Source organism: Dysidea avara, chromosome 6 (genome assembly GCF_963678975.1).
Source record: "Dysidea avara chromosome 6, odDysAvar1.4, whole genome shotgun sequence".
In the NCBI taxonomy this organism is placed as follows: domain Eukaryota; kingdom Metazoa; phylum Porifera; class Demospongiae; order Dictyoceratida; family Dysideidae; genus Dysidea; species Dysidea avara.
In genome coordinates, this window is record NC_089277.1 from 29,880,680 (window position 1) to 29,906,858 (window position 26,179).

Sequence of the window (26,179 nt, forward strand, 5' to 3'; positions counted from 1 at the left end):
TGGACTAGACCCTTTTTCATCCTAACAAATGACAAACAGCTTCCACATTGTTTATTGGTGTGAATGAGTGATCCGCTGATCTTACCATCATTTGCATTCTATTACCATAGTTACTGCAGAATCCCCACAATCTCGGAATAGGCTAATGACGATGCTATCATATCAAGAAGTTTGCGGACATTTGCTATACTTTTGTTCATGGCAAAAATGCCAGCTGGAACAGGAATTTCCAATACATTTCAACTGAATAGCCATTAAAAACTAAATTAATTATTGTGTACCGCCTACCTCAAGTCTGATTAGTAACATTCCAGTTGTGATGCGTGTAGAGCAACTCTCTGCAAGTACAACAATTCCAGAAGAAGTCCAATTCACAGAAATTTTCGTGTGTCAAGATAGCCTAAACCGACCCGGTGTAGCAAACTATTTTGTATTGTGCATTTCAGAGGCATATAATAAAAGGTACATTAATCCACAACACTTGACAGATACTTCAGATTCTGGACCAGATTTGGAAAGAGCAGCAAATAGCAATTTAAATGAGCTATAGCAGAAGGAAATCAGAGGAAATTTTTTTAGTGCATCATTTTATGGTTAAAAACCATTTACTTTTACATATTTAGAAGGAAATGCTCTGAAGCTATTTCAATGTCTTGACACCCATTTACCTTTATTACATTAGTGTTACAATGAAACCATATTGTGAATTAGTTCTGCAAGTTAGTTTGTGAAAGTAACAGTGTTTCTGTGATTAAACCTGTTCCTTGTAGCAAACTACTTCATCTGACTATGTTAACCAGCAGTAGAGGGAGCGATGATAAATTATTTCGGCATATGATTCACAAAATAACATAGCTATAACTACAAAAACAAACACAAGAAATCAATTGGACTATAATTTGTAATAATAACGTTCATTTGAAGCAGCATACACAAAAGCCATTTTGTAGCTGCATAAACATCTGAACTCATCATGCACATACTTTAAATATAATACCTTGTAGCTATTTTTAGTCACATGAAGAAGTTTGTGGACATTTGCTATACTTTTGTCGACGGCAAAAAAGCCAGCTGGAACAGGCATGTCCAATACATTTCGATCGAAAAACCATTAAAATTTTTAATTAATTATTGTGTACCGCTTACCTCGAGTCTGTTTAGCAACTTTCCAAATTTGATACGTGTAGAGCAACTCTCTGCGTGTACAATTATACCAAAAGAAGTCCAATTCACGGAAATTTAGGTGCGTCAAAATGGCCCAAACCAACCGGGAGTAGCATATTTCCCTCTATACATTTTGTATTGGGAGTTTTGGGGGCATTCAACAAAAGGCGTAATAACCCGCGACACATGATAGATACCTCAGATTCCGAACCAGATTTGGAAAGAGCAGTGAATAGCGATTAAGATGAACTATAGCAGAAGGAAATCAGAGGAATTTTAAGCGTGTCATTTTAAGGTTGAAAATCACTTACTTTTTCTATGGCAAATTGAATGGAGGATATTTGGAAGGGAACGCTAAGAGGTATTTCGATGTCTTGACAGCCATTAATCTTCACTACATTAGTGTTACAATGAAACAAAAGCACTGTGAGCTGTAACATAGACTGATTGACTATTAATATTGTTGTAATAATATATTCATATTGTATGCTGTACTATTTTTAGAATAATAGACTATCGCGCACGTGCAGTTGTACCACATGGTGTCAGAAGTGGCTAGTCATGTCTACTACTACCGTTGTAACAAACCTCCAACTACAGCCTCCAACGCCATTTTGCTTCAAGGATACTGAGGAATGGCCGCGATGGAAGCGGCGATTTGAGCAGTTTCGACTAGCGTCCGGTTTGAAAGAACAAGGAGAGGAACGACAAGGGAGCACCCTCCTGTATTGCTTTGACGAAGATGCGGAAGAGATTCTAGACACAACTCAAATATCTGAAGAAGACAGGAAGAGCTATACTAAGGTCATTGGAGAGTTCGATAATTATTTCAAGGTGCGCAAGAACATTATTTTTGAACGCGCTCGGTTTAACAGATGAAACCAACTCACATGTGAATCCGCCGAACAGTTTATTACCGAAGTGCACGGGCTTGCTGATCGTTGTGAGTTCAAAGGTATGAAGGATGAACTAATTCGAGACCGCCTTGTGGTAGGAATATTAGACCAAGCCCTTTCAGAAAGACTCCAAATGGAACCGGACCTGACTCTAGACAAAGCGAAATGGATGATCCGCCAACGCGAAGCTGTCAAGGCACAACAAGAAATTCTGAAAGGCAAAGAGAAGGAGGAAATCTCATTACATGCAGTTGACAAGTATGCTCCGAGGAGGAAACTACCAGCAATACCACCACACAAACTAAGCTACCAAAACATAATCCATCAGTTCTTCAAACTTGCAGGTGATGTGGAAAAGGCTCCCATCCTTGCCAAGAGTGTCCAGCAAGACAGGCGATTTGTTTTCGCTGCAACAGAAAAGGCCATTTTGGAAACCAATGCCTCTCAAGTACAGTGGTCAATACCAAAGGGGATCTAAATGAACTTTACTATGTTGACTATACTAGAGATCACCAAGACACTAATAGCTCTTACCTGGATACAGTCAGAGGTGAACAAAACCGAATCTGGGAAGTGGAAGTCACAGTCAACAACAGAATAGTGCCTTTCAAAGTTGATACAGGTGCAGAAGTCACCGCAATATCTGAACCAACCTGGATCTCTTTGGGAATAACCTCCCCCCTGACAAAAACAAATACATTGCTTTTTGGTCCGGATCAGACTCCATTGGAATTCATAGGGACGACCTCCCTTTCCCTAACTTACCGCCACCATGAATCCTGTTCACAAACTGTATATGTCATCAAAGGATTAAGAAACAACCTTCTTGGACTGCCAGCTATCAGAGAACTTACATTTTTGACAAATGTATGTACAGTTGAAAAACCTATTATGGCTCAGTATCCTGCTTTGTTTAAGGGACTCAGAACGTTTGCACAAGAGTATGAGATTAAGCTAAAGCCAAATAGCCAACCATTTGCGCTGTATGTTCCTAGGAATGTCCCCATACCTTTAAGGTCGAAGGTAAAAGAGGAACTACAACGTATGGAGAACCTAGGAGTTATATCCCCAGTAGAAGAACCAACATCCTGGTGTGCTGTTATGGTGGTTATTCCAAAGGAGTCAGGAGCTGTTCACATTTGTGTTGACCTAAAACCGCTTAATGAGAGTGTTTTACGAGAAGTGCACCCCATGCCAAAGGTGGATACTACTTTAGCACAATTAGTGGGGGCCAAAGTTTTCAGCAAATTGGATGCCAACAGTGGGTTTTGGCAAATCCCACTGGCGAAACAATCTAGAGTACTGACTACTTTCATCACTCCATATATGATATGGCCGGTTTTGTTTTAACAAGCTTCCATTTGGCATTTCCAGTGCACCAGAAATATTCCAACGCCGTATGAATGATCTTCTGTCTGGACTTCCTGGAGTGCTGTGCCATGTTGATGACATTCTGATTTATGGCAAAGATGCAGCAGAACATGAATCAAGGTTACATGCTACCCTTGAAAGAATCCAAGCAGCAGGAGTTACACTGAATGAAAGTAAATGTCAGTTTTACCAGTCCCATGTTAATTTCCTAGGTCACATCATAGATGAAAGTGGAATCTCACCTGACCCAAGAAAAACAATGGCAATAGAGAAAATGAGCTCCCCAACATCAGTCACAGAGTTAAGGAGGTTCATGGGAATGGTGAATCAAATGAGTAAGTTTTCACCAAATATAGCCCACCTATCCCAACCACTTAGGAAATTGCTGAGCTCTAAGAAAGCCTGGGTGTGGACTGCTGTTCATACAGAAGCATTTGTAAAGCTGAAAGATGAGATTTCGTCACCCCGTGTTCTTGCCCTCTATGATGTTGAGGCAAAAACCAAGATTAGTGCTGATGCTTCAGCATATGGACTTGGAGCTGTCCTGCTGCAGCAACACCAAGAAATTTGGCGACCTGTAGCATTTGCTTCAAGAGCCCTTAGCGAAGCTAAAACTCGCTACACCCAAATAGAAAAAGAAGCTTTGGCTCTCACTCGGGCCCTAGAGAAGTTTTCTGAGTATGTTCTGGGTAAGACTGTGGTATTGGAAACAGATCATAAGCCTTTGGTTCCCATCCTTGGCAAGAAGAGCCTGGACCAACTTCCGCCACAGGTGCTAAGATTCAGATTGCGTTTAATGCAATTTCAATATACAATACACCATGTGCTAGGCAAGACCTTATATACTGCGGACACACTGTCCAGAGCTCCCTTGCGAGAACCCCATGAAGTCAACAACTCACAATCAGTTGCAGAGATAGAGTAGTTTGTTCATGCTATCACAACTGCCCTCCCAGCTAGTCCTGATCATTTGGATAGTTACAGCAAGGCACAAGCAGAAGACAACTTGTGTTCCAAACTCATTGATTATTGTAAGTCTGGATGGCCTACCAGGAACCAACTTAGTAGAGCTCTGAAGGACTAATGGAGATTTCGTGGAGAACTCACCCTCAGTGGTAACTTACTTCTCTACCAGTCCAGAATCGTTGTACCGGTGGGCATGAGGCAAAAAACTTTAGAAAAGATTCACCATGGCCACCAGGGAATCCAACGATGTAGACTGCGGGTGTCTTCCTCAGTATGGTGGCCAGGAGTTTCTTCTGAAATAGAGAAGTTTGTTCAGGCATGTACAGTATGCCAAAAGACCATAACCCACAACAGAGAACCATTGATTAGTACACCTCTACCCAGTCACCCATGGGAGCGCATAGCTTTGCACTTGTTTGAACTGAAGGGTTCTGCCTACCTGTTGGCAGTTGATTACTACTCCAGGTTTGTGGAAGTTGAGAAGTTGAGTTCCACTACATCATCAAGTGTTATCACTAAACTGAAGTCCATTTTTGCAAGATTTGGTATTCCTGCAGAAGTAATATCTGACAATGGCCCACAATTTAACTCCCAGGACATGAAAGAATTTTCAGAGATCTATGGGTTTAGACATACCACGACGAGTCCTCACTACCCCCAAGCCAATGGCTTGGCTGAAAGAACAGTTAAAACTGTTAAAGGATTGTTAGAGCACTGCGGTGATCCATACCAAGCACTTCTTAGCAACAGAGCAACACCTTTCCTATGGTGTAGACTTAGTCCAGCAGAACTGCTGATGGGGAGGAGAATATAAAGACAGATGTGCCACAAGTGAAAGCTAACTTCATCCCTCAATGGTCCTATACTGAGAGTTTTAGAGAATTAGATGCAAAGTTTAAGGCATCTCAGAAAGAGAACTATGATAAACGTCATCGTGTAAGAGAGCTGCTATCTCTACCAGAAGACCAGAATGTATGGGTGAACACTAGAGAGCAGCAAGTCCCAGGTAGAATACTACAAATGGCTGAAACTCCCAGGTCATATGTGGTTGAAACCCCCACAACCCAAGTAAGGAGAAATCGCACAGATCTTAGACCTTGGTCTGAACCTACTGAGATGAACTCTGATGAATCTTCAGCAACTCCTCCAAGACCTGTCACTCGCTCACAAACAGGAGTTACAATCCGTCCTCCTGTCCATCTTCGATATTGACTTAGAGGAGGGAGATGTAACATAGACTGATTGACTATTAATATTGTTGTAATAATATATTCATATTATACGCTGTGCTATTTTTGGAGTAATAGGCTACCATGCACGTGCAGTTATACCACATGAACTAGTTTTGCAGGTTAGTTTGCAAAAATTACAGTGCTATGTGATTAAGCCAAATTATGACCGTTTCATGTAAAAACTTCTTCATATGGTAGTTAACCTATAATAGGGTCCGCAACACGAAAAATCGATATCCTCCAATCAACTACCTAACTATTGTCATGTGTTAGGCTAAGTGTAACTTGAATAATACCAGCATAGCAGCCAAGTTTGTCACTTTCTTCTGGTAGAAAACGATACAAATGTCTTAAAATCACATGATTTTTCGTTGCAGCAGTTCGTAGGGTTGTTCGTATGCCACGATATTCACTCTCAACATTGTTCAAGTAGTCTATCATCAACTCAAAGTATTGGTGGTTTGATTTTATTGGTCAGTTTCTGGTGGCAGCACGATCTGTGCAGCTTTTTGGCGACAGAAAAAATGTTTCTTCCTCTGGAGCACAGGACAAGCAGAGTAGCAACTGCGCCATGGGTCAACAATGACCAGTACTAGGTACGTAAAGTACCTGCATGCGGAGTATGGTTATAATTGAAGCTTGTTAGCCATCTGGCTGAGCCATCTATATGCTGAAATTCGGCCAAAATAACACGATTTTTCCAAACAAATACCAGAATGGTTGATACATCAGTAAGACAGTCTCCAACAGCAAGGATACGAAGCTTATAAATACCTAACAATACGGCTATCTCGCCCAGTAAAGGCATAGAGCAATCAAATGCATGAAATAGGCACTCACGTGATCGTTATTCAAATCTCGGAAAATACAACCATAATCCATTCTAATGCCTTAAGAATCAAGTGACAATCAGTTTGTGTGCATTAGGTTCAGCATTTCGATTAGCCCAGCAGTCTGAGACTCTCCCTATAATGCCATCACAGCATAAAACACACCTGCACTGGCCCAGACTACACCTGAGTGAACAATTAACACAAATATTTACAAAAGGAGCACACTGCATGGTTTCTATTCAGAAATGAAAGCAATTTCATGAGTATTTCCGCAATTTGAATTTCGATCACGTGAGTGCCTATTCATGCATTGGATTGTTCTATGCCTTTACTGGGCGAGATAGCCGTATTGTTAGGTGTTTATAAGCTTCGTATCCTCGCTGTTGGAGACTGTTTTACTGATGTATCAACCATTCTGGTATTTTGTTTGCAAAAATTGCATTATTTTGGCCGAATTTCAGCATATAGATGGCTCAGCCAGATGGCTAACAAGCTTCAATTATAACCATACTCCACATGCAGGTACTTTACCTAGTACTGGTCATTGCTGACCCATGGCGCAGTTGCTGCTCTGCTTGTCCTGTGCTCCAGAGCAAGAAACATTTTGTCTGTTGCCAAAAAGCTGCACAGATTGTGCTGCCACCAGAAACTGACCAATAAAATCAAACCACCAATACTTTGAGTTGATGATAGACTACTTGAACAATGTTGAGAGTGAATATCGTGGCATACAAACAACCCTACGAACTACTATAATGAAAAATCACGTGATTTTAAGACATTTGTATCGTTTTCTACCAGAAGAAAGTGACAAACTTGGCTACCACGCTGGTGTTCTTCAAGTTACACTTAGCCTAACACATGACAATAGTTAGGTAGTTGATTGGAGGATATCGATTTTTCACGTTGCGGACCCTACCTATAACCTTTTCATTTTTGTAACTATTTAAATTGTATTCATCTTCTATTCTTTTTACTCAGGGGTGGATCTAGGATTTATAAAAGGGGAGGGCTAACTCAATCTCTTGGGTAGAGGTGTGCGAAGTACACTTCCCAGCATGCAAAGCATGCTGGAACTAGGGGGGTTTGGGGGCATGCTCCCCCAGGAAAATTTTGAAAAATAGATGCTAAAATACTGCAATTTGGAGACATTTCCACATAAAATTCATAATATTTTCTGCCTGTAGATATTTTATATACTGCCTTTAGATTATAGGTATGGCTCTCTGAAGCATTTTGCTAATGTAAAAGTTTGGGTAGGTACAGACAGCCAAGTACATGATGCACCCCTCTCACAATTGCACAACACTGAATAGGTGCATGTTAGAATAATAATGTTGAAAGTGGAAAATTTTGAAATTTGAACAATACAAGATTGAATCTGAGAGCATTTTCAATGGAAATTGTGTACCTGAATTAAGTATTGCCATACATATTAACTACACAAGTAGATGAATGAAGCCCTTTAAACAGACCAATGCACTTCATTGCATGTATAGGTGCAGGCAGATTTGGCATAATAGAACCAACTACATGTTTCCAGTGAATGTTCTATTAGAGTAGTTAGCTGACTGCTCTATTAGAGTATCTCGATCTTGTACACCTCCAATGGTCCTTGTTGCATAAACTTTAGCATAAATCCACTGATAATACCTTGGAAAGATGTTTATAAGGTGGTTTTATGAGTATTTGTATTATTAGTGATCATATAATTAGAGTAGAGGCTGGTATTATGGGACATGGGGTAATATGGGTCACATATCTTAAAACAAGTATACTGGGTTAAATCTAGAGGTGTGCGATTATCTAGATATATTTGATTATCGAGATATCATAAGACTTATCAAGATAAGGATGATAGGTTTATTAATCTAGATAATAGTAAACTTCCGTAAATTATTTGTATACCTGATGGTGTAGGCACCTCCTGGGGGCCCCAACTCTCCTACCACTTGGGAACAGTGTTAAGACAAACATTATTCACTTTTTTATAGTCTTCAAATTTCAATTTGCTTACGTTACTGGTTACAATATTGGCAGTTTACTAAAATAAATAAATGCTTCAGTTATCGAGATATGTTAGATAATCGAGATAAGTTCAGAGGAAATATCGAGATATGTTTAAATTAGTCATCGCACACCTCTAGTTAAATCCTGCAGATTTAGCAGTAAAGAGATAGTACCTATATTCAGATCGGTACATATAGTGATTATAAGTCAACCACAATTCTAATTAGGGGATAATATAGCTCCTAAAATTTGCTATATCATATTGGAAAACTGCCAATGATTGTCTTCGTACCACTCACTATGTTGTTAAGAGTACAAATATGTAAAGTACATTATAAAGTCAACTAATCTGTTTTGACTGTCTACAGTGTCCCTGCTATCCTGTACATATAAAATTTACCATAATCAAATATGAAATAGTCAACTTACAAGCACAACGACTCATAATACACACACCTACAGTGTTCCAGAAAAATGATCATACAGACCACCAAATGGTATGAAAATTTTTGAAATTTTAGGATAATATAGTTTAAGGGTATACTTTTCTCTAATAGCGTTGTGAAATACAAGGGTTACAGTTTTAGGTGATAGCAATGCTTTAAAGTTAAGTGTCTCATAACTACCACCACTACTCTATGCTAAGACAAAATTTCATTATAATACTCAGCATATTGATCAAGTAAAGCCTAAAAGTGAAGGGGGGGCTTCAGCCCCCAAAGCCCCCCCCCCCCCCCCCCCCCCCTGGATCCGCCCCTGTTACAGCTGTTACTGTCTATGTCTTTTGTCCCATCGTATTGTACTTTACTATCATGATCAGCGTTGTTATCTATCAACTTGTGAGTTGGAGCGAATTCTTCAATTTTATATCTTGACTACCTAGCTAGCTACAAGCCCGTGCTCGATCATGATTATATTTTAAAACTCGGAGTATCCTAAAGACCCACTACTGGGGGTTCGCAAATCCACTATTTATCCCGTACTGGGGATACTGGGGGTTACAATGATACGGCCGGTACACAACTGTGGGCGCGCAATGCCGGTCAGTAAAACAATTAATTTATCCTCCGTTACAGTACATAGTGCTACTACAATGTACACAAAGATCTAACCTCTTGTTTCGCCATCAAGGTAACCAAGAGATACAAGAACGGAGGTATTTTCGTGACTTGCCAGGATCCAGAGTGGCCAAGATCCAATTCCCATGCTCACCTGATCAGATAATCAGATAAGTAATTACCGTGGCTCTGTCAAGAAAAATTTGGATCCCCTATTTTGGTTCCCCCGGTCCAAATATATAGAAACATTTGGACCCCCGGAACAAAAATGTGCATGGACCCCTTCTGAAATATTTTATCCCCCCTACAAATTTTATTATTAACATCATTTATACAAAGGGGGGTCCAGATATCTCAGCTGAAATAAATGATCCCCCTGTCTAGAAAAAAAATCGTCAATTATGAAATGATGAAAGTACAGTACATAAAGTATGATAGCCCTCACCTCCTCGGTCACATGCAACCACATGTGTGGTCCTACAGACGAACCTGCATGGGCATAGCAAGGGTGTGAATATAAAAGTAAAAAGAAGCTATATAATATTAGCAAGAGTCCATAATAAAGAAGAGAGTGTCTAACTCAGTACTGGTCCATCAAAAATGAGCCCGGTTTGAGTTTTTATAGAAGCCCTAGTGAGTTTTGATAGAAGCCCTTTAAACACTTTGACACCCATTCATAGAGAGGCTTCTTTGAAATGAATTTGGATATAATGTGGCCAAACAGGAACAATTATCACTATGTACTTACCGGGCTCATTTTTGATGGTACAATACTGAGTTGGACACTCTCCTCTTTATTATGGACTCTTGATATTAGTCACTCTTTATTATTCCAAGCCAAAAATATCCTCTCAGAGGCTAGAATACTTTGGTAGGCAGCATGCATCATCTAAACAGTAGATTTGGAGATATGGTAGTGTTGGAAAATTTGATGAAATTAAGGTAGTTTCCAATGGAGGCTGGTTGGTAATGGCCAAGTGTTGGAATTTCGATAGTTTCATAATAACTGGAGATATTTAATTTGTCAAATTCTGCCAATAATTGTAAATATTCAATTTTCGATTGCTTCATATTCTGTTCTGATTCTAAATGATGGACAGAGTCTAGTAGACAGGTTAATTCCATCATAGCAACAGAATGGACTTGTGAATTGTACACAACAATATCAGGGCAATATGGAGCTATCAGAATCAAAGTTGGAATGGTAGCTTGAGGTGCTTCACAGGCTCGGTGGTTATGCAAGCCAGCAAACACTTGAATAGATGGTCAGTCAGCAAAAGTTTTAGTAAGCATAGTGGCTAGAGCAGAAAGCACCTGGTTATGATGATAAGTGTAATGCTGCTGATTCAATGCAACAGGGCAACCATTCAAGACATGTGTTGTTGTGGGTCAGGAGGACTCACATAATAAACATTTTGCATCACATTGTATTGAGTCCACCTCCACAGATTTATGGCAGTAGGGAGTGTATCAGAAGCGGCAGCTCGTAAAAGAAATGATAGTTGGCCAGGATGAAACCCAGCCAGTAGCCTAGTCTAAGTCTTGCAGGAGCTTTCCAATTCAGCAGAGCTACCAGATTTGACAGTGAATTATCCTTGCCCTTGCATTCAGCTAACCCCAGTCTGTATTAAGTGTCTAACTATACTTCAGGTAAGTCAGAATAATGGCCATTGATGACAACTCCTTGTCTGCAGGTAGTGAGGAATTAACAGAACCACTGTAACAATGATCCATGCATGGATTCCATAAGCTTTCAGTTTTAACAATAGTCTTTCATGGGGAACAGAATCAAATGCTTTCAGATACACCTGTATTGTAGTCAATAGAACATGGTGAGAGCTATAGATAATTGCCAAGTATTTTAGCCCAGTCATGTGTACATTATAGCTAGTAATAGAGAAGCAGTGGACTGATTAACAAACCGCTGGGAGGGTAGCTATAGTATTAGTATTAGTACATTAGGTGTGGCTAAAGGAGCCTGTAAAGCCTGATCTTTACAAAAATTATTGCCTATTAATAATTACAACATAAAAACTGTACAGATTATACAACAAGAGTTAACTAATTAGTAATCATGTAAAAAAGTAGACCAGCTACAGTCAATTAAATTTTTAAAGTCATTCAATGAGGGTGTATTAACTACATGATGAGGAAGGTTATTCCAATCGTTAATGGCTCTCACAGTAAAAACTGAAGATCTCACTCTTGTAGATGATTGTGGCTCAAATAGTTTGTAATTGTGACCCCTAGATATTGATAAACTATTGCTGGTTAGTAATTCTGATGAATCTACGTTAAGGTTATTATGTAGAAGTTGATAAGTCATTATCATATCCCCACAACACCTCCAGTATTTTAGTGACGGCAGATTTAATTCAGCAAGACGGTCATCACATGTGCATAACCCTGAAAGGTTGTGGATCAGCTTGGTTGCTCCTCACTGTATATTTTGCTGATCAAGGATATAGTGGGGTCCCCAGACAATATTACCATGTTCCAACATAGGCTGAATATAAGATATATAGAGGTTAATAATTGTGTTTTTGTTGAAATGTTGGAAAGTTTTTTGAATAATTGCTTAAAGACGATTGGCCTTTTATAGTAATTGTGGTGATGTGATCATGAAACTTTGTTGGCTATCTATTTGTACTCCCGAATCTTTACAAGATGTAATAGTAGTGCCGTAAATCATATATTCACCAAATCTATGTGGTTGTCCTAAGTGTAACCAGTTACATTCACTAATGTTAAACTTCAACTGCCATTTCTTAGCCCACTCAGAAAGAACACTTATGTCTTGCTGAAGTTGATGGAAATCATCAATTGTCTTAATTAATAGTTCTAAACATTTTAACGTTATCAGCTAATTGAACAATGGAGCTGTTAACTATTAAAGGCATGTCACTAACATAGATATTGAACTGTGTAGGGCCTAAGACTGAGCCTTGAGGCACTCTGCTAAGTACATCTGACCATTCTCATTCATGATTGTTCAGAATAACTTTCTGCTTCCTCCCCATGAGAAAATTCTTAACCCATCTGAGAAGTTTACCAGATTATACCAAAATCTTGCCATAAATAATTCAAATAAACTAGCCATTTGCAGCACAATCTTACCTTTAAAAGAGGATTAAATAGTTCAAGTGAAATTCCCTATATAATTATATAGTCAATGAAGTCAATAGAAGGGAGAATTAAAACATTTCAAGAGAAATTATTTGTTTCCCACACTCCCACAGCACGTATAAGAGATGAAACCAATTTTGACCTATTTTTTTTTAGTATTATATTGATACTATACATAACTTTTTATCATTGCATTACCTGTCTGAAATTTTCCATCAGTAAAGCTATATACAGTTACTGTATATAGCTTTACTGATGGAAAATTTCTACAGTATCTAGATTCTGGCTATATTTAGATGATACAAACATCAGCTTAATCTGTAAGGAGTCAACTGTTATAACATTTTGTTTGCTCACATGTAAAGTGTGTGGGAAAGGTACCTTTTTGAAAATCCAGTCACAATAATATTAATGATGCTGAATGTGTACAAAAACAAATGACAAAAAATCAATAAAATGGCAGGTAAATTTTTGGACACATGTGATGTGACCAAACATGTCTGCAACATGTCTGCAACATAAAGGATCTGTATGGGTAAAAATCAAATTTATCTATATCAGTAATTTACAGTTATTATAATAAGTATGGTTGGCTGAGTCCACCCACTCTTTGCATGATTGAGCTAAGAAAATTCTTTCAGAAGATGAAATCTGTTATATACAGGCAGCATCATTCAACATCTTCCTGACAAACAACATGGAAGATGCTGTTAATTCAACAGAGTGTTCACGGAGTCTTGCTGGTAGTGGCCAAGCACTGTAATTTCAATTGTCTTGAAAACTGACAGCAATGGGCAAAGTGTTGGCAGAAGCAACCTGTTAGAGAAATATTATAGTTAGACATTTACGACTGTCCGTAATAAAAGAAACTGTGGTAGTTAGCTGAATGCAACAGGTAAGGGCTAGGATAATATCGACAGGCAGGATCGATTATTTCAGCTGAAACATCTGGACCCTCCCCCCCTTGTATGCATGCAAATGGTGTTAATAATAAATTTTGCAGGGGGATAAAATATTTCAGAGGGGTCCAAATGTTTCAAGAAAAAGTGGACTAGGGGTCCACTTTTTTGTGGGTCCAAATATATTAATATAGCTTAAACTGCAAGAGTGTGTTACTCAATAAAATTATATATATATATTTTTTTTGGTTACCGCATCATAAAAAACATTATAGTTACAATCAAACAAAAAAGCAAAATTACAAATAACAACACACAAAGCATAGAGTGGCTATTCTCTTGTACACCACTGTGGCCAAAGGACCCATGCCTCCAGTGCATGAAAACACTAAAATAGAAAATGGCCCATGTTCTACTTCATTAATCCTCTTTTCATATTTCTCTTTTTCACTAGCTCCGCATGCCTGTAACACTGGGGTAAAGATACTAAACAGTGTGTGGGAGCAAAAGGATTAAGCACCTTGACATCAAAATAAGGTTTTTGACCACGTTCCAACAAACCATTGGCAACAACATCAAGACGGACCCATCCTCAACATTAGCTGATCTGAAAAGATTTCCCTGTAGAGATGGTTTAACTTCAACACCATGATAGTCCAGCAGTGATGTCTTGAAGCTCATTGTGACGAATTGTAGGGAGACCACCATATGGGAAACAAAGGGCATGACCGAGAATTGCTTGCCACACACACAATTAGAAGGCAACAGCGGGCCATATCGAAGGCACAAGGCATCACAAAAAGCACTTTTGTACAGACAAAAACCATGTTCAGTTAGAGGTAGAGCAGTACTAGTCAGCCAGCTGGAAGAGCCTTTTTCAGAAAATAACATGATGGACCTATATGTGACTGGGCCTGCGAAATAGGACATGTGGGCACAAACTACATCCAAATACATAACATCTCATATGCCAGTTTTGAGATGGAATATTCTTATTCTGTAACTTGTACTGTAAAGCCAACTAAACTAAATGTTTAATAAGTGTTAAAAATTTCATGGCCACGCAATAATGGTATAAAAAGGTATGACACATCAAAGTTTGAAAAAGTAGGCAATTTTTATGTGCACGTGCCCTGTTTTTGCAGGCCCGGTCACATAATAATGATGGTAATAGCATAGGCAGCAAAGCATCACGGGAGTCAATAATAGACTGGTGATAAGTCACAAAATTGTTCTCCTTGCCCCAATTGCAATCTGTGAAGACAACACTTCAACTGGGTAGGCACAAGATTGTCATACAATAAGGTGAACTAGGGGAGCAGTAACTTTAACGAAGGCAGCAAACTGGAACAATGAATAACTGATGGAATCAACAACCCCCAGACCTCCCAATCTGGTTAGCAGAGTAAACAAGTTTCATTCAATGTCACTAAAAGATGGTCGGACCAGTCAAGTTTGGTAAAAAACTAGAACGAATGGTTTCTTCTAGAGGAGACAGGAATGGTTGAATGTTAGGAATACATCTAATTAGAAAATTCCATTTGCCAATAAATCCATGTGTAAATGCAGCATATGCAGCTTGAGGATGGGTAACAGAGATATCTGACAGTTGCTGCAACTTTTTGATTCAATATGTTACTTGCTTTTCTGCAAAGGAGGTGACAAACGATTGAAATGAAGGGGAGCCTAAAGCAGCACCAAGATGATGCTTTTCATCTGATGTTATAAAGATCCCAGTCTACTAAAAGCAGAAACTGCTGCATCATGCATTCCTTTCTTCACAAAGTTATGAAGCCTCAAAGTTTAAAAAATGAGTAAGATTTTGTGTGTGAAAAAGGTACCTTTTCACAAATCTGGTCATATAATTATGTATGATGATTTGTTTAAGTTCAAGTTATTTGAAATCTGTTCCAATCCTTGATTGTTCTTGGAAAAAAGACCGTTGATAAGAACTATATACTGTAGTCCGTGTACTTAAGTGATTAGTGCTGAGCTGTCTGCTTGAGTATTGTGTTGATAACAAGTTTGATGGAATAGATAATCCTGAAATTGATTGATCCCCTAAGATGGTTGCAGTCAACTAATTCTGTACCTAGATTCAAGTGAGGGCCATGCCAATTCAAAGTCTCCAGTAAGTTGGTTACACTGCTAATTTAAAAACCTACCAGTCTGACATTACCCACCTTCATAAAGTACAATTGTACAGCCCACACCTCAACCTCACAAAAATCTAATGCATAACATGAATTTATTAATCAACATCACTCTAGTAATGTACAGATATAGCGATAACAGTGCCAGCCAGATTTTGGCATTTAATATACGTATAAGAGTCACATAACTGGGCACAGAGTATAGATGTTAAATCTGTGAGGAGTACATACCAAGATCAAAGCTACCATGGCCACATGCATATTTGCATAATAATATTAATTATTGGAAATCTTGGGATGATGAAATGCCCACTTACATATTGTCAACAAAATTATCAGACTGATCAGAGAATTTCATAAGATGGTGACACAGAATTTTATATATGAGCTACACTGTACATGCAATGCAAATCATGACAATATATAGTGTTTAATTTTGTACATGATTTTAACAACAATACCACAAATAAAGTATACTAATGTAATGTAACTATAGTAAAATACATTGTCACTTTAACTTATAAAAAGTATAGGCAATTAATGAACACACAAAAGACATGAAATAAAGCAGAATACTGTATAGTATATGATACACCAAAATGCATACAACAGTGTCAATACTACAGCTTTACTTAGGTATAAATGTAGTATATTTAAATCACAGAAAATTAGATAGTATAGATCAGAATTCTTTTGTTATTGTGATCACTGACATAGATGTTACCATTAGAACTGAGAGCTATACCAATTGGGCCCTTGAATTGATAATGGTCTCCTTGGGATCCAAATTGATTGATGTGATTACCAATATGGTCAAAGACATTCACACTTTCTATACTATGAAAACAATTCCACTGCCCTAAAAAGACAAAGCCATTAACATCAGTGGTAAGACTACATGCACCTTCCACCACAACTGTCCCAAATTTTCCTTTGCAATTACCATCAAGAGTAAAAATGACCACACAATCACGATTATGATCAACAACAAGCAACTCATTGTTAGCATTAACTGCTACATCATAGGGACTACTTAACTGATAAGAACCAAAACAGAAGCAAAACTGACCATTAGACTGGAACACTGAAATACGACGGTTGCTATAATCAGCAACATATACCCAATCATCATGTGCTGTAATACCATACGGAGTGTTTAGTCGACCAGTATCTTTACCACGTCCTCCAAACTGCAGCAGGTAGTTACCATTGATATCAAACTTCTGTACCCTGTGGTTACCACTATCGACTACGTATATGTGATTTTCATTATCAAGTACAATACCACGAGGATTAACGAATTCACCAATATCACTCCCACGGTTACCAACCTTCCTAACTAATTGATCCTCACCATAAAATACATAAAAACAATGGTTTGAGTTGTCAGCTACTGTCCATACTCCATATCTACCAACTGCAACACCCCAAGGTTTACCCATGCTACCATTAATACTTACAATCTTGTTAGGCAGTTTAACTGCTTGGTATTTCCTACATACAAGTATGCTATAGGGGCTGCCCTTAGTCTGTGAACCATTTATGGACACCACAAGCCTAGATGCTCCCACCTGCTCAGCTGTAAATGAAGCCACATAACTACCATCACAATTATCTTGCACTTCTAATTTGGTGATTTTCCCTGTGCCAGTTTCCAGCTGCATACACACATGATTGCCTCCTGCAGAACAATACTGACCATCAGCATTTCTTGTAAGGAGAGTAGCTGTATATATTTCATTTATATAAATCTCAGCTGGTATCAACAATTCTGAGCTGGATGAAATGTGACCAACAGGAATTCTATAAAATTGAGGAACAATAGACTTTGCAGGAAATGACTTAACTTTGTCTGGTTCAACATTGACTTTGTCATAGTTAGATTTTAGTGTCTGTAAACAGTTGTCAATTACTTGTTTATGTGTACAAATGTTGGTAGACGAAATGTCTTGATCAGATTTCTTCTCCAGGGCATCTTTCACCTCTTTCATACTCAACACATCATTTTTTGCTTGTGCTAGGGTTGCTGCAAGTGCCTGACTAATTGCATCATTTAATTGCTGTGTCACCTGCTCTTTTTGTTCCTTCAAGTAGTGCTCTAGTTCATTGAAATGTTCATCAATCTTCTTTCTCATGTAATCACTTTGTTCTTGCATTTTAGACTTCATTGCCTCATACCCTTCATCAAGACTTTTGATCATCTCATCCATTTTCGTACTGGTCCCCTTCATTACATCCCTGCACTGAGTGACTGCCTGTTCAATTGTACAGTGATCATGTCTAGAGTGTTCCCCAATTAGTGTACAACTGAGGCAGATGTCCTTCTTACAGTCCATGCAGTAATGTTCACATTCCCAGTTATCATGTTCTTCACAAATGTTTATACTCCTGGCAGCCATATTTGCTGTTCACACCTGTAAAGCATAAAACAATCTCATTATATAGTATTAAACAGTTAAGTGTTCATACATCTTACTAACCAGTTGCATAACACGTAATATTAAGACCGAATATATACAAAATGTAAAAAGCTTGATAATTTTGAGGAACTTATATCGCATTACAGAAGTTGTTTTATTTGGAGCAAAAAACTCTACGTATGTTAAAATTTTTTTGTGGAAATTTTTTTGTACAAAATTTGTCTACAACATTGAGCTATTAGAGTATCTTGAACTTTTGCAGCAATGGTACAGTACATAGTTTCAGCAGACAGTTATTATTATTATTATTATTGTTTATGGATATACAAACACAGGATAAACTATACAAAAATAAGTTTAGGCACTAGGCCTTTGTTCATATCCATATCCTAACTCGTGTTCCCAGTAAAAGTCTAGTTGTTCTTTGAATAAAGAAATGTTTGACGTTGACACCACATATATTCAGGCAGTGAATTCCAACAATTAATGAGTGAAAAAATTATGGCGAAGTGTTGTTCTTGACTGTTTTTTATAGAGCTTCATGAAGTGTCCTCTGGTGGGCTGAAATTGGTTCAACACAAATAATTGTGACCATTCAATGTTGTAATATCCTTTCAAAATCTTCTATGTTTCTATAAGGTCCCCTCGTTGATGTCGACAATACAATGAATATAGTCCCAACTTTTACAATCAGGTGTGTATGGAAATCTTCCAATTTCTTTGACAAGCTTTGTAGCTCTCATTTGCACCTTTTCAAGCAAATCTATGTCCTTAGGCAGGTAAGGGCACCACAGTATTCCAAATGTGGCCTCACATACGTTTTGTACAAAAACATGAATAGATCCTTAGACATACTTGCAAAAGTTCTCCTTACAATACCGAGAATTCTATAATAGAATTTGAGACAGCTTTCTGACAGTGAAGGCTAGATTCCATCTTGTTAGTAGTCCATACACCAAGATCTTTCTCATAAGATACATCATGTAAACTTGTAAAAATCCCAGATGCAGTTGTATCAGATACATGATAGAGTGTGGCGTTTTGCCAATGTACATAACTTTGCATTTATCAAAATTCAAATTTAGGAGCAATGGTCTAGACCAGTCCTGCAAGCTATCCAAATCTTGTTGAAGCTTAGCAATATCGAGAATAGTCTCAATAATTTAGTATCATCAGCAGGTCACACTGTATAACTTCCACTATATCATTAATATACAGGATAAAAACAAGTGTCCAAGTACAGATCCTTGTGGGACACCGCTTGTTACTTCAAACCATTCTGAGTTCTCCCCATTCATGACTACCCTTTGTAAATCATTACGGAGAAAAGCTGTCAACCACGTCAAAAGTTTGCCACCAAATCCATAACCAGCTAGTTTTCTAACAAGCCTACAGTGAGGCACTGAGTCAAAAGCTTTTCTGTAATCTAAGTAAATGACATCAATACCATAACCATCATACTGCACGGGTCCAGTTCTCATATGTCTCCAACAAATTAGTAAAACATGACTTCTTAGTCACAAAGCCATGTTGGCATTGAGTTACTATATCATTGTCCGTCAAATAATGCATTATCTTGGAACATATTAAGGATTCCAGGATTTTTACTATCTGTGATGTCAAACTAATTGGTCTATAATTGTTCGCGCTAGCTTTGGAACCTTCCTTAAAAATAGGAGTAATGTTTGCTTTTTTCCATTCATTAGGAAGTGTGCCAGTAGTCAAGGAATAAGTAAACTAGAGGAAAAGTGGTTTTGTAAGACTTTTTGCACAGTTCTTCAATAGCCAAGGATGCAAATTATCAGGACTGGGAGTCTTATTTGGGTTCAGTGACACCGAATTTTGGAAAACCGTCAATATACGCACAACGTTATAGCAATATTATCTAACACATAGTTAACTTTAGTTGGAAAATCCAGCATATTAGAAGGATCTTCCACAGTAAACACTGGCTTAAAGTACGTATGTATTTAAAACCTCAACAGTTTCTTTATCGTTAACCGTCAAAGTTCCATCGTTCTTTTCTAGCTGACTAATCTTTGACCTCACTTTACTTCTGTTTCTCACATATCCATACAAGGCTTTTGGGTTGGATTAAACTTTTGGATTAAAGATTCATCATGCTTGATTTCAACTGTCCTAATTATAACTTTTACATTATTCCTTTTAGAGGCATATTTGGCTAGTGGTGACCGTGTAAATTTGTACTGAGAATATAAATTCTTCTTTTCTTTGATGGCTTTGGTAAGTTGGCTAGACCACCATGGAGGTTTGCTTGTCTCAGCTTTCTTGGCCGCCTTAGGTACATACTTTTCAACAAGAGAAAGAACTAGGTTTCTAAAAATAATCCAATTTGTTTCAATGGAGTAATGTTGAAGTAAAATGTCCCAATCAATTGCATCAACCTCTTTACATATTGCCACGTAGTTTCCCTTCCAATAACCATATTTATAGGAAACATCATCTGAACTGGGGCACATTTCATAACTTTTGTATTGGAAGACCAAACAGTCATGGTCACTTGAACCCAAAGGAGGATAATGTTGTATGCAGTCAATTGAATTAGGGTCATCTGTAAACACAAGATCTAAAATAGAAGGTCTTTGTCCACAGTTGACAATAATCACCTGACAACAATGATGCAGCAATTAATGATAATTATACAAGATTGCTGATGTAATGTAGTTCCCAAGGCTTTGCACTGCAAAACCACTTTCCTCCTCCTGCTAACTGGTCAGTACTATAGTTTTAGTTAAAAGAAAATGATCAAACCAACAAGCAGCACAACAGCAGTAATTAGAAACAGAGCAAGCAAGCAACAACAGCAAGTAGAAGCACTAAACAGCACCAACAACAATAATCCTCAACAGTTAACACAGCATAATATAACATAAGAAGCAGTAGTAAACAACAATACAGCATCAGTTTCAGAAGTACTAAGTATAGTGTTGTTTTAGCATTACCAAAATACGTACTTGTAGTTTAGCATTCTTACTTTTAGTAAACTTAAAATATTGTAAAGTTATAGAAACTAATTAAACTAAAATTCGAAGTACTATAATAACTTAAGATAAAATAATTTTAATTCAGCATAAGTAAATTAAAACTGAATTTAAATATCTAAAATTAATTTTCCATACTAAAACAACATCAGTACTAAGCCTATACAATACAGCAGAAGAAGCATGCGTTTGTATTATATGTACGTACTGTGGTTGATGAAAAGGCACATCGCAGGAAGAAGCGACATCGAACAGTGAAGAAATCAAGCCCGTAGTCTTATCCATTGTTAAGTTATACTTGGCTGGAGGCATCAATCAGTCAATCAGAAATTCTGTTAACCTTTTTAAATTCCATAGAAACTTTTTGGAAGTGTTTGAGGTTAGTGGCAGCAACAACAAAGTGTATTAGCAATAGCAAACAGCAGGAATGACAATAGGTGATTGTTCTGCAGCACAATAGCATGACCCCTTTCAGCAGCCAGTACCAAATGTTATTGCATCATTATTGTCACACAATTTCTGTCACTCGTCATATCAGTATCATCACATGATTACCATCTATCATCACATGGATGACTCAAGTGATGGTGCAGTCAACCTAGCTGTAGATTTTGGGTCACAACACTTCATGAATGAATCAACCAAGCTTGTTACTGTTGAAAGTGAAGTGTACTGTGTGTTGTGGCTAGAGGGATTACAGCTGATGTGTAAACTGGCCATAGTCATAACATACTGTAACATTTTAATAACCCAATCGCTGTAAGGTAGCACATGACAAGATTACTAGCTGATGAGTATGTACAGACATCTACATTTCCTGCAGCTACCACTACAGAAATATCTTTTTAAATGCTTCAGAGCAACCCCAAACACTTCCAAAAAAATCTATGGAGTTTTAATTTAAAACTAATTTAACTGGATTTCCTGACTATCTGACTGACTGACTGACTGACTGACTGACTGACTGACTGACTGACTGACTGACTGACTGACTGACTGACTGACTGACTGACTGATGCTTTTAGCCAAGAGTATGGTTAATCCTATATATGCATTTTATTTCCTCATTGTTTGATGTTCCTTTGGCCCAGGAGGGCCAGGACTTCCTTTTTGCCTACCGCAGCAACTACAATGGATTTATCATTGAGTATCCGTTGTCCTGCTTTGTATCCCATTTATTTTTCTACTACCACATAAGTGTTGATTTGCAGATAGCATTTTCTAAGTTTCTAGTGGCCGAATTGATTACAGAGCCGTTTTTGTACTGTTTGTTACTTGTAGTGCTGTATAAGGGGAGGAACGTGGAATATAAAGCTATTGTTTTGTGATAAGTCTGGTGCTATTCTATCCTTTATTATTATTAATGCTTTACAGTGACCAGCACTGAAGGTCTTTGATGCATGGTATGTGTAGGTTCATCGGTCAAAACATTATGGTACAAAAAGTAAACAAACTAGAACAAAAAATCAACTCGAGTAGAGATCATCGAAATAAAATGAGATAAATTTAACTTTTTTTTTTTTACTATTAATAATTTTTTAATTATTCAAACACACACACAAAATTGCATATAGTTCATCAGTCAGAAAGAGGGAGCTTTCCCTCACTCACAGCAAGAGAGAAGTCAGTGAGATCTTTATGAGGCCGACCAGCAGCAGAACGACTTCCACGAAGACAAATGATAGCTGAACGTAGTAGGGAAAAAGATAATCTGCAGCGAATAAAGGTGATCATAACATTATATTGTTGATTCTTCTTTGTAGCAAGGAGTGAAGCTAATCTTTTGTAGGTGGTTTCTGCAGGCTTGCTCATTCCTCCCAAAGCTGAGAACACAAGAGGTGTGAATGATGCCCTTTCAATTTCACGCACACGTTGTTCGTAAGTCCTACGCTTTTCTCGATCATGAGACCGAAAACAACTGGCAAGAGAATTGCAGCGATTTGTGTTGGCCAATGAATTAAAAACACGAACATCAAAATAAGCTTGCTGATGACGAACACCCCAGAATCCCTGAGCTCTCACATCCAAACAAGCACCACATTCAGTATTTGCAGAGCGATGAAAAAATCGTTCACTAGAGACAGGCTGCAAAGTAGGCTCAGTGGCTACATTTGGACAAACTTCTGACATTAACTGGGCTGTAATATCTCTAACTTCGTTATGGTGTAATGTTGGATAACCACCATGGGAACAGGTAAAAGCATGTTCAACTGTAAACGAAGTCCCACAGATACACTCAGTAGGCAGATGGAGTAGAGGCCAGCCATAACGGAGGCAAACAGCATCACGGAAATCACTCTTATGCAGAGCAAACCCATGCTCATCAATCGGTAAAGCAGTCAACCAGCTGGATGCTCCCTTCAAACAAGCAAATTCCCTAGCACGCTGCAGATCCAGAGAAAGCTGGGGATGAAGAGCAGAAGCCAACTCTTCACAGCTGCGACGGTTCTTAAGATAGATTTCCTGCTTCAAAACAAATTGCTTATCAAGTTCAGTGACAGTGAACTCAGTTATCTGTTCAATAAGGAGAGATACCAGGGGGCCAGTCACTTTCTGTGAAGAATCAAACTGAGCAACAGATGACGCACATGGGTTAATAATGCCGAGACCACCCAAGCGTGAAGGCAATGACAGTAATTGTCTCTCAAGATCACTAAATACACATTTACCAGTTAAGGTGGGCAGGAAATGCAAACGGATATTTTGTTCCAAAGGGGAAAGTGACTCAGAAATATTGGGCAAAGTTCTGGAGAGATAAATCCATCTTCCAAACAATCCATGAGTAAGAGCAGAAAACATAGCATGTGGCTGTGAAGTAGCAAATTCACACAACTTAGACAGTTCATCAGACCACTCTTTAACCTTCCCATTCACATATGATTCAACAAAGGCAGGAGATCCCAAAGCAGAACCAAGGTAGCGTTTTCCCTCAGTAGTGATTTGAATGCCAGTGTCTGCAAAAATTGAATGTGCCTGCACAACATGCTCCTCCTTAACAATCAGAAATGTTTTAGCTGAGTTAACAAAATAGCCATATTGGGGTCCAATATCACATAACATATTCCACCAGGATCTCAAATTAGTAAGAAGACCTGCTGCTGCAGCATCATCCGCATACCACACCTGCTTAATATGGCCATGCAAACGGTTAATCATTGGAACTAAGGCCAAGGCATACGTGGCCATGGCCAAAGGATCCCCCTGTGTAGTACCTTCACGTGATAGAATGGTCTCACCCCCAACAAAGAGTTTGGCATCAGTACGATAAGTATTTATGACAATATTCGACAAGACAGGACAAACAGATGGAATGTTGACTAAAGCAAGCTGGAATTTAACGGCCTGTGGGCACCGGAACCTGACTATGCATACGTAACACACTACGATATACCTACCTGCCGGAACTTGGCTGAAGCACCGTGATGGTACTGCTTCGAAAATCACAACAGGTCCTGTGTCCAGCCTAGTCTGGCGCCGTCCGCCCCTTCGCATAAAGTAAGGGTCTGGTGAAATACAGATACTAAATCATTTCTAGCGCCCAGATTCGGCGCTAGCCAATTAGTGCATGCCAATGACGTTCACACAGAAATCGCCTTGGCAACACAATGCTTTTGTTCGAATTGAAATGCAATCATCTGACGTAACAAGCATTACGTGCTCTGTCTAATTGAATTCCTTTTGAAATGATTAGGTATTTGTATTTCACCAGACCCTTACTTTTTGCGAAGGGGCGGGCGGCGCCAGACTATGTCCAGCCTTGGTGTCCAGCCTTGTGCATGCGTTTGATAATAATGCCGCAAAATCTGTAAACCACAAAGCGCCGCACGCTAAGTAATTTTCTAATTTAGTAGCGGATTAACAGATTAGACTAATGATATGCAAGCAAGATATTGTACGGAAAGATGTCTCTTTTCTTGTAAGATTCTTGCACTGAAGTCTTGCAACACACACACACACACACACACACACATACACACACACACACACACACACACACACACACACACACACACACACACACACACACACACACTGTCAAGTCACACAACTGAGTTATAGCTTGTTCCAGGGTAATGGAACAGTCTGGTGATAATAGAGCCATCCAATTTTTGATTCAGAAGGTTGCCATTGATGTTCAACGTGGCAATGTTGCTTCTGTAATCATGTGGCAACAATACCATCATCCCATGCAGGATTGGGCAGAGTTTGCCTCTCTGCCCACTGTTTATTATCTTTATTAATTTGTAAAAAACAAGTGTTTATCATGTCAAATCAAAGTAAAAAAAAAACTGAGTTACACATTACATAGGTCAACTGCTGAGTCCTTAAAAGGAAGAATGAAAACAGTGAAGTTATTGCTGAACGGAGTAAAGAAAAGTTAATTGAAGATAAAGCTATAAATTTCTGAAATTTGTTTACGTTTAGCTACAAGCATATTGCTTCACTGCATGGCTGATGCGCAAGGTAACTTGAGCCTCAGCCAGTGAAGCAAGTAGCTAAATGTAAACAAATTTCAGAAATTTATAGCTTTATTTTCAAGTATCACTTGTTTTCACTCAGGTTACCAGTAACCTATATTTAACTACATGACATTTTATCTTCTCCCCAGTGTCTACAAATCACAGGAAAGTTCAGTTAAAAGAACTACTTTTCAGTAGTGCTCATACGCAAATACACCAAATACTGCATGTACTCCAGCGTATTGGACATGTTGGAACCATGCTTTTGTCCCACACTGAAACAACGTAGAGACACGGCAAAAGAATATCTTGTACAAAATAGCTACTGCACCAGCTTGTTGATGTTTCAGTACCACACTGCTATTTAACATCAATTTCATGGAATACCTATGCATGGTCATCCCTCAAGATTTAGCTATTCAGTTACAAACAAAGTTAATATTGATGATTTATATAGCTAGCTGAGTATTTATCACCTTCTATTCTCATCATCAATAAGAAGACTATGGAATGTTCTCCCAACGCATACCGTATATGCAATGAAGTGAAATCTGAAAGACCTTTATTTAATTTGACTTGTAATTTTGGT

At 38.3% G+C, this 26,179-nt stretch overlaps 2 protein-coding genes across 2 annotated transcripts in view; both read right to left on the minus strand.

Annotated features, from left to right (window-relative positions):
- The window catches only part of LOC136257819 (uncharacterized), a 202,803-nt gene extending 193,075 nt beyond the window's left edge, over positions 1–9,728 (minus strand). Inside the window, exon 1 of the mRNA XM_066051122.1 lies at positions 9,585–9,728. Coding sequence (XP_065907194.1) covers positions 9,585–9,599 — 15 coding nt within the window. The 5' untranslated portion in view covers positions 9,600–9,728. The remainder of the gene's footprint in view (positions 1–9,584) is intronic.
- Positions 9,729–16,060: 6,332 nt separating this feature from the next.
- Positions 16,061–24,801, minus strand: LOC136258203 (tripartite motif-containing protein 2-like). The gene is made up of 2 exons (XM_066051532.1): positions 24,526–24,801; positions 16,061–18,122 (listed from the first exon to the last, which is right to left on the minus strand). The coding sequence occupies exon 2, from the start codon at positions 18,105–18,107 to the stop codon at positions 16,377–16,379; it is 1,731 nt and encodes a 576-aa protein (XP_065907604.1). The 5' UTR covers positions 18,108–18,122; positions 24,526–24,801; the 3' UTR covers positions 16,061–16,376.
- Positions 24,802–26,179: the final 1,378 nt, after the last annotated feature.